At 34.7% G+C, this 10,318-nt stretch overlaps 1 protein-coding gene across 1 annotated transcript; it reads left to right on the top strand.

The window, feature by feature from the left end:
- The first annotated feature begins 729 nt into the window (after window positions 1–729).
- On the top strand, window positions 730–3,084 carry LOC145011031 (putative polygalacturonase). The gene is made up of 4 exons (XM_078969651.1): window positions 730–1,514; window positions 1,672–2,041; window positions 2,113–2,266; window positions 2,375–3,084. The coding sequence occupies exons 1-4, from the start codon at window positions 1,089–1,091 to the stop codon at window positions 2,898–2,900; spliced, it is 1,476 nt and encodes a 491-aa protein (XP_078825777.1). The 5' UTR covers window positions 730–1,088; the 3' UTR covers window positions 2,901–3,084.
- The last annotated feature ends 7,234 nt before the right edge of the window (window positions 3,085–10,318 follow it).

Below are 10,318 nucleotides of genomic sequence, written 5' to 3' on the forward strand. Positions count from 1 at the left end.
TTTACTGTTTAAATCAATATATGGTGTTTGTATATCACTGCTATTGATTCTTAAGGATAATCATAATAATTATCAAAATAAAATTTAGGATTTCATTTTAATTTTAAAGGATATAATCACGTTTTTATGCATGAATGAAATTAAGCTTCATTAAATCGGTGTAGTTAAGTACCTTATACAACCATTGTTAAATGTTGTTATCAATTTTAAAGTTGAGTTTAGTTTGAAATAAAAAAAAATATTTTTTAGGTCTAAACTGGAAAAAAATATAAAATGTAAGGTTTTTTTTTATTATTTTTTTATTTTATGAAATGTAAATATTTAATTTCCTTTTTGGTAACCTGTTAGGATCTAAAATAACAAATAATAGGTAAAAGTTAGATCTTTTTCGAAAAAGAAAAAAGTTTTAAGTCAAAAAAAAAAAAATCAAAATATAAGGTTTTTTTTTATAAAAATAACCCTTATAAATTTCTCGTAGAACATATGAGACTTTATTTTGAATTAAATTTACAACAAATTTTATGGTTTTATCTAAAATAGTAGGAGTATTATAATTTATAACACTTCCAATTTTGTGGTTGAATTTAAGATATCTTCAATGAATTGACACTAAAATACTAAAGCGTTGTTATCCAAATCCATTTAGTTTGAGTGTGTGAATCAAATAGTAAATCTATTAAAACATTTACTGAAAAGATGCTATAAATACATTGGTGGTTTACTGTTTAGTCGGAGGATTCTTGTGAGTTAGTGTTGAATATTATTATTTTTACATCAAGATTTAAGATTCAGATAGAAACTTGCTTGTAATTTGGTTGCTTAAAGAGATAGCCGGAACAGATTAATGGTGATTGATTTGTGTCTGACGCAGCATCGTCCCTTCCTACGCACTCCATTCTTCCCCAAAATCAAATCCAACAACTGCTACTGAACTTGACCTAATTGACGTCACAACCACCTTCCAAATCAACAAACCCTCTTCAATTCCCGATTCATGTATTCCATCAACCTTCCTACTCCATCACCCATAACCCATCATCATCATCTCTTGCCGGTAACCCCATTATTCAGATCTTAACTACACTATTATGGTGGAAACCCTAAGTTCATCGCCCTCAATCTGGCGATTCAACCACCGCCGTTGGTTCCCCGCACTCTTCTCGTCCTACAAGACCCTTTTCGCACTCCTCTGGATCGTCGTTTTCGCATCCCTTTTCATCTGGCAACGCAATTTTGTAGATGGTATATCAATTTTCCGGCGACCCCTCCCTTTTCGTCCATTGCCTCGTTTCCGACCCGTCGTCTTTAATCTCACCGATTTCGGAGCTGTCGGAGATGGCGTCACAGTTAACACCTTGGCTTTCGAGAAGGCTGTTTTTACAATTTCCAAGCTAGGGAAGAAAGGTGGTGGTCAGCTCAATGTCCCCGCCGGAAGATGGTTGACAGCACCATTTAATTTAACAAGTCATATGACGCTTTTTCTTGCTGAAGACTCTGTTATACTTGGTCTAGATGTGAGTGTTCTACAACCTTTTTTTCTTTTCTTTTCTCTCATTTCAATTCAACACTCTGCAATTTCTTAATGTTCATATGAAATTATGTGAATGCTGGCATCAATCAGTCAAATCTGCGTCACTGTGGTTCTCTTATTTTACCTTTTTGTTTTAACAGGACGAAAAGTATTGGCCTCTTATGCCTCCTTTGCCTTCTTATGGCTATGGTAGAGAGCATCCTGGAGCCCGATATGGGAGTTTGATCCATGGTCAAAATCTAAAAGACGTAGTGATCACAGGGCATAACGGCACCATTGATGGACAGGGTCAAACATGGTGGAAAAAATACCGCCAAAAGCTTCTCAACCATACAAGAGGCCCCCTCGTCCAGATCATGTATTCAAGTGACATTCTGATCTCTAATATTACTTTACGTAATTCACCCTTTTGGACCCTCCATCCTTATGATTGTAAGAACGTTACCATAAGAAATATGACAATCTTGGCTCCCCTTTTCGAGGCTCCCAATACAGATGGTATAGATCCTGGTAAGTGAAATGAATTCTTATGAATTGTGACATTCGCAATAAATATATTAAAGTAATCATCTTTTTTATAGATTCATGTGAAGATATGGTAATAGAGGACTGTTACATAAGCGTTGGTGATGATGCCATTGCAATCAAAAGCGGGTGGGATCAATATGGTGTTGCTTATGGTCGCCCTTCAAAAAATATCCTCATTCGAAACCTTGTAGTTCAGTCAATGGTCAGGTGAGAGATCTAAATTTTTACCAAATTTGTCATAATCATTACTTCAATGATGCTAATAAAGATTAAATTTTTTTTTATTTTTTATTTTTTTATTTTGAACTTTGATAGTGCTGGAATATCAATAGGCAGTGAGATGTCGGGTGGGATATCAAATGTGAGAGTGGAGAATGTTGTTGTGTGGAACTCAAGGCGTGCTGTTAGAATCAAGACAGCTGCAGGGAGAGGGGCATACATTGAAGACATCAGTTATAAAAATCTAACATTTGAGAATGTAAGAGTTGGGATAATTATTAAAACGGATTACAATGAGCATCCAGACATGGGTTTTGACCCAAAGGCGTTTCCGGTGATCAGGGGAATCAGCTATTCCTCCATCCATGGTGAGGGAGTGCGTGTTCCTGTTAGGATACATGGGAGTGCAGATATTCCAATTAGGAATGTAACTTTCAGGGATATGTCAGTAGGGACTACGTACAAGAAGAAGCATATTTTTCAGTGTGCTTATGTGTCTGGACGTGTGATAGGGACAATCTTTCCAAAACCATGTGAGAATCTTGATCTTTATGATGAACAAGGAACACTTGTCAAGAAGTCTGTATCTGAGAATGCTTCAGATATAGATTATGATATCTGATCATGGTGTCCTTCACGTTTCAGGGCCTTTCTGTTTTTCTTTTTTTCTTTTTTATAGTAGGAAATGTTGATATAGAAGAAGCTTTGGTAATTTGATATCGTTCTTTCCTTGGTTTTTGTTTGCAATACCTGTTTATATAAAAGGAATGTTATACGAAATGCCAAAAGAGGCCCTTTTTTTGGTATTATCCTGTCCAAAACACATGTTCTCTTATGACACACAAAAGGTAGATTTAAAACTATGTATACAAGATTTGCTATTTCAACTTCTAAACACCATCTTAAGTGGAGAAATAATTTGTTTTGATCGAGGTTCTCCAAGGAACCGGATAACTTAACTTCTTTATCTGAAATACCAACAATATAATCTAACTTTCAAGCATGCAAAACATTTTACCAATTGCTAGAAGAAATTATAACATGCGTCATACAAACTAAGGATCAAAGTTGAAAGGCTAAATGAAAGAATTTTGGGGGTTCTATATGTTAAGTTTAAATATAGAGAAATGGATAGAAGATAATGACTGAATAGAATCTATAGAATTTTTATATTCAAAAGCATAATCTAAAAACACTGTAAGACTAGTGAAAATTTTCAAGTTACATAAAGAATACAAATCTCTCAGGTTCTTGATAGGAATTGTTAAGTTGGACTTTGTTTTTGTCTCAACTTTATTGAAAGATACTAAGACAGGCTATCTACATTTTCTCTGTCCTTAAATTTCATAAATCCTTTCGAATTTTAAGTAATATTCCTTCAGTATAATCTTCTCCATGATTAACAATTCTAAGTTAATTAACTATCTAGTGTTTTAAGTCTTGAAAAATAATCGAGTTTCATAAAAAACTGAAAAGTATATATATTGCTAAACATAGAATTTGAAATTGAGATTAAGGTTTACATGGGTATTTTTTCGATCTATGATTTTGTTTTAATGTGACCCGGGTCGGTTTATTTTATTTTAATTTTTTAGTATTGTGTTATAACAGATTTCACAAAGATTACCGAACTTCAATTTATTGTTTTAATTTGGCCAATCACAATTCAAAGTCCATCAATTTGTTATCACAGATTCACGACTACTAATATAATTAAAACTTATAATTTTGGAGTTTATCAAACAATCCAAATGAAATAGAGATGTTTGGCTCAACCTTACAAAAATATTAATAAATAAAAAAATGATTAATAGTAACATAGTGTACTTTTATTTAATTTGTAAATTACTAATCTCATGCTCGAAATGGAAATGTACTTTACTCTAACCTGAAAGGAAATTAAATTCGTACACTTCTTTCTTGAAATTATAAACTTTAATCTTGGCATCCTCCAATTTAGCCCTCAAATTCGATGGAGAGAAATCCTCATTTATCACATGGGACTTACTTCGATTTCAGATGGAAGTACTATGGAAGTGGTGATTCACATTTTTCTGGTTGAAGAAAAGGGAATACAGAAAATTGAATTGAATATAAAAAAAGGATAGTTTAGATGTATTGTACATAAAAAGAACCAAGCATTATTTGGAATTGGAGAGGATAAAGGGGTAAATTGGGAGTTTTTAGATTAAAATAGTGGACCAACCATGTAGTGTTACCACAATAACTTTTAAGGAGGATCAATCCGTGAAGACAAGCCCACAACCTCCATCATAACAAACCAACTAATAAAATAACATACAAATTAACAGAAACCATCAGATCAATCAAACTTCAAAGCACATTATCTCTAAAAGAAACCAGTTAAGAAGGCTTAACATTGAGTAATGCAAGGTCAGTTCATTTTCCGAGAATTAAGATGGTGTCACACTAGGTTGGTCCATTAGTCTACCATACCAGCGCAAGCTTAATCCAAACAAAACTTGCAAAAATCACTTAAAACGAAATTCACGACCTCAAAATTGAAAACCAAAACAACTTTGTCATTTATAAGTGAACAGTCATTTGAACTCTAAAAAAGACAGATTCAACTATTTTGTTTAAATTACCATTTTATCCATGCTGGTATTAGAATAAAAATAAACTTCCAAGTAAAGAATTAGATCTATAATATTTTTAAGAAACCCTTTATACAAACTTACTTTTCACCATTTATGTAACACCCGTTTTCTAGGACGAATCGACTTACGGTTTCAAGGAGTCAAAATGTCGAATTTTGGAAGTAATGGGTCTCACGACACGACCTTTGAGTGACCACGACATGAGAATGGTTAATATGTAAATTGTGTTCCAGACTGATCTCACGACGTGAGACATAGTGGCTCACGACGTGAGAACTGATTCCTTGCTTTCAAGGTTCCTATGTATTTAAACCCCGCTAAACACATTTCAGGGTTCATTATCAACCTCCAAACCCCCTTTCACCTCAGAAAACCCTAGCCTCCATTCCTTGCTTGATTCTTGGCCTTTTTGGAGCATTTCTTGGCTTGAAGAAGAAGAAGAAGAAGAAGAAGATAACATCCTAAATAAAATCACGGTAAAATTTTCATTTTTCAAAAAAACCCAATGACTATAAGTATTTACAAAACACTATTTCCAAAAGTTATAATTACAAATCAGAGTATCCCAACATCGAATATCATAAAATTTCAAGGATGTGCACGATCAAGCCTTCGCCTTGCCATGATCATCTAAAGTACCTGAAACAATAAACTGAAACTATAAGAACGAAGCTTAGCGAGTTCCCCCAAAGCACCACCATACAACATATAACATATACAATCCTGCATGTTGGGTCCAATTAGTCATCAGATTGGAATACCCTTGGGTCCAGAACATCCCGGTTAGATTACCCTACCCCACAACCTCCCGGTTGGATTACCATACATACTACATACTGGGTCCACAACCTCCTGGTTGGATTACCCTTGGCCCACAAACCTCCCGGTTGGATTGCCATACATACTACATACTGGTTCCACAACCTCCTGGTTGGATTTGTTGGATTAATGTCTAAGCTCGTAACTATATTTGGTATGTACTTGACCCGGTTGTGCATGATCCTTTTGGGTTACCTTCACCAAAGCAACTTGATAGGATGATTTATATAGAGAAAGAGAGAGAAAGAGAGAGAGAGAGAGAGAGAGAGAGAGAGGTTATTATGGTTTATTAATATATTATATGAATAATATATTAAAGGAGAAATCATATAGTTTATTTAATATTAGTCAAGAATTAATTTTATGGCTAAAAGAGATTAATTAAATAAAAGGACTAGAACTGTCAATTGTGTGATAGTTGGTTTTGGGTTGTGGATCTTCTTGGATATAAGGGGGATGAAATTAGGAGTGGAAGCCCACTCTAATTTCGTCCAAGGAGGGCTTATTCCAGAATGTACTCAAGCTGCTTAGGGCCTAAATCATCCAATTAGGGTTTTGACTGAAACCCTAGTTGCTCAACTATTTAAAGGACCCTAGGGATTTAGTTTTGGCTACACCAAGAAACCCTAAGGTTACTATAGCCGAAAATCACCCTCTTTCCTTCTCTCTTCTAGATCATCCTCTTGCTTGTGGTGTTTGTGACCTATTAGAGGTGTTGCACTTGTGACACTAAGCTTCTTGAAGATTGAAGATTATTGCAACCATTGAAAGGTATCATCTAAACTTGTTTTGTTATAGATCTTGATTTTAATGTATGCTAGATTAGGGTTTCAAGTCTTGGATGAATTGCATGTACAATAGATAAACCTAGATCTGAGCTTTAGGGTTTTGCATGAGCACATAGGATTGTTCTTTTGTATAAAACCCCTTAGTGGTACCAGAGCCTTGATTGGTTTCTATTGCATTTGATGTTTTGAATATCATTCATGCTTGAAAAATCGGTTTTTTGGTCTTCTGCCTGACAGACTCATTGAGTCCTTAAGTGGGCTCGCCGAGTCAGATGAACTCGACGAGTCCATAAGGGGACTCGACGAGTCGAGCTGTCAGACAGAGGGTGTTTCGGGATTTCATGCCTATTTTGCTATGGGATAATTACCAAATCGTTTTTGATTAATAAAATACGAATTTGATTGATATTGTATGATTATCCTTGCCAAAATAAAAGATAATGTCAAATTAATTGAATAGTTATTTCCTTATATGATAAATATTAATTATATGAATTATTTGGTTAATTATCTTGTATGAAATTGGATTAGGTCAAAATTGGATAATCACCAAAATTAATTGTTTAATTATTTATTTGAATTTTGATCTAGATATTTTTAAATGTTTCAAAATTTTCCCTCAAGTTTTAGGATTTAAAATTTGTATTAAAAGTTTAATTTTCAAATAATTAAATTCCAAACCCTACAATTTTACAATTTTAAAATTCACCCTATACTATTATAATATTATAAGAATAATTATTATATGTATAACATAAATGCTAGTCTTACCGTTAGTAGGCCTCATTCACGAAGCCGATTCATAAGAGGGGGGGGGGGGATAAGGTTATTGTTGCAATAGTGTCTAAGGCTACAACTATATTAAGCAAGTATTTGACCCGATTGAGCATGGTCCTTTTGGGTTGCCTTCACCATAGCAACTTGATAGGATGATTTACAATGAGAGTTGAAATATTATAAGGAATAATATTATTATTATTTGATTAATATAAGTCATAAATTAATTAGGAATTAATTTGGTGACTTAAAGAGATTAATTAAATAGAAGGACTTAAACTGTCAAGTGTATGATAGTTATACTTTAGGTTGTAATCCTTTATGGATGATATGGTGGACGATTTTAGGGCTTAGGATAATCCTAAAATCCATCCAAAGGGTTATCATAAAGGGATTAGGATTGCTTTGGGCTTAAGTTATCCAATTAGGGTTTAAGGGTGAAACCCTAGGAGCCTTACAAGTATAAATAGACCCTTGGGGTCATGGAAATCGGCACCTCTTGTTCCTAGTGAAACCGCGGCCGATTTCTAAGTCCTTTCTCTCTCTCTCAAATCATCCTCTTGCTAGTTGGTGTTTGTAAGCCATTAGAGGAGTGACAATTGTGACTCTAAAGCTCCAAGAACAAGAAGATCAAACAGGTGATTCAAGGTAAACTTATAACTCTGATTTATCCTTGTTATTATGCTATAATAACCATTATAAGTCTTGGATTCATGTATGTTCAATTAGAGAAACCTAGATCCAAGCATTAGGGTTTTGTATGTGTACATAGGAATGTTCATATGGCTCAAACCCATCAGTGGTATCAGAGCCTAGATTGGTTTCTATTGAATTGATGCATTGGTTACTTGTTTGATGCTTGCAAAATTTTGATTTTTGTGTTCCTACCTGATGAACTCGGCGAGTTCCATAGTGGACTCGGCGAGTAGGCCTCAACTCGGCAAGTCCATTGTGGTACTCGGCGATTTCGAGCGTTAGAAAGAGCTAATTTCAGGATTTCTTGTTGTTTATCCTTTTGAAACTTACCTTAATCATATTAGGTCAATATAAATCCGATTTTTTGATATATTTGAGTATATCCTTGACCTAATTGAAGATATTTATCAATTAGTTAAATATTAGTTTCCTTATGTGATAATTGACTAATTATTTTAATTAAATTGGTAAATTGTTTTGCAAGAAATAATTAAGTAAATCAAATATGGATAATTATGTGATTAAATGTTAATTTAAATTATTTGTTGTTTGATCCTCTATGTTTTGAAAAGTTTAAAACCTACCCTCAAGTTTTGAAATTTATGTTTTGTGATTAAAAGTTTAATTTGGACAATTTAAATTTCAAACCCTAGAATTTTACAAGTTTAAAATTCAACCCTATACTAATATAATATTACAAGATATATATATATATATATATATATATATATATATATATATATATATATATATATATATATATATATATATATATATATATATATATATATATATATATAATTAAAATGCTAGTCTTACCGTTAGTAGGCCTCATTAACGAAGCCGGTCTATAAGGTGGGTATAAGATTGCTGCCTATAAAATGGTGCTTAATGGGTGTACACTCACACCCACCGCTTGCTTGATCGGTGGAGGATCGTTAGTCGAACGGGTAGGATAGGGCAACCTCATATCCTCATTAAAAGTATAATATGAAATACAAAGTAACTACAGTCTACATGTTTTTCAAAAAATTCCCAATCCTAGTTACTTTAGGAAAAGTGAATTGATGCAATCCCATGAAATTACACTTTGCACCCTTGCTAAGAAGTTAGTGGAGTGTGTGTGGTTTACCGGCACACTAATTGGTTCTAAGCAAAGGTGGCAAAGGGTGATTCATTGTTTATCATAGTTCGATGGAGCGTGTGTGGTTTACCGGCACATCGAATAGCTGATCGTTACAATGAAGGCACCATGTGAATTTGCATGGTAATTCACACCCACTTTGTGATCCTCGATATCCCAGTCACAAACGAGAGGGGCATATCGAGATTTAAACATGCCATTGAAAAGTTCAATGAATCTCATCTAAATCTAGGAATTCTCATTACACTAAGAGTCAAAGTTATGTTTTGTGGTGGAGAATTAGTGAATCGTCATTTACTTACCTTCAAATTTTTTACATGTTAGATTACGACATCCCTTTTCTAATATGTAAATATTTATGTTGGATCCTAGCCCTAATTTTCTTATTGGGTGATAATTAGGGATCCAGATTCTAATCTATCTTTGTCCTTTCTATTTGTAGATGTCAAACGCAAACAACGCTGCTGCAAGCTCGTTCACATTGATGAGCCTTTGCCAAAAGGTAACTTTCGATGGAACAAACTTTAGCGAATGGATAAGATACATTCGCACGATTGCTCGCTACGAGGACAAGGAGTATGTCCTCGATGAGAAGCTCGAGAAGATCAATCCTGAAATCACTACTCCGGTTGAAATGGCTGCTTTTGAAACTCACGAGCATGATCCAACGAAGGTACATTGCATCATGATAGCCACCATGAATGCCGAATTCCAAAAGTCCTACGAGGACATGTATCCGTACGAAAAGCACCAAGACTTGTTGGAGAGATACCATCAAAACGCGAGACAAGAGCATTACGAGATTTTCACTAACATGATTTCCGCCAAAATGGGTCATGGAGAATCTCTTACCGTGCACCTGCAAAAGATGCAAAGGTATGCCGATCGACTTCGCAAGTTAAATGTTGACTTTGGGGAAGACTTGGCGATCGACATGGTGCTTCACTGTGTTAGAATCAATTTAGGATGACCTACCACATGAACAAGGAAGAGGTCACCCTAAGCAAGCTCCAAGGTCTCCTTAGGGTTGCTGAGAGAAATCTCAAGGACTAGTCCGTTGCACCTACTCCAAATTCACCCGCTGCTCCTGTTTTGGCCATTGGGCAAGGAAGAGGCAAGAAGAGGAAGGCTCCGTCTAAGAGCTACCGCAAGGGAAAGTCCCGAGATGGTTCCTCCTCTAGTGGGACAAAAGTTG

The sequence above is a fragment of the Lactuca saligna genome, chromosome 8 (genome assembly GCF_052625555.1).
Source record: "Lactuca saligna cultivar CGN05327 chromosome 8, ASM5262555v1, whole genome shotgun sequence".
NCBI classification, from domain to species: domain Eukaryota; kingdom Viridiplantae; phylum Streptophyta; class Magnoliopsida; order Asterales; family Asteraceae; genus Lactuca; species Lactuca saligna.

Bases quoted from the DNA above. Each gene is read 5' to 3' on its own strand.
- LOC145011031 (XM_078969651.1), top strand. From the start codon at position 1,089: ATGGTGGAAACCCTAAGTTCATCGCCCTCAATCTGGCGATTCAACCAC. The intron at 1,515-1,671 runs GTGAGTGTTCTA...TTGTTTTAACAG, and splicing joins CTGTTATACTTGGTCTAGAT to GACGAAAAGTATTGGCCTCT. The intron at 2,267-2,374 runs GTGAGAGATCTA...GAACTTTGATAG, and splicing joins GTAGTTCAGTCAATGGTCAG to TGCTGGAATATCAATAGGCA.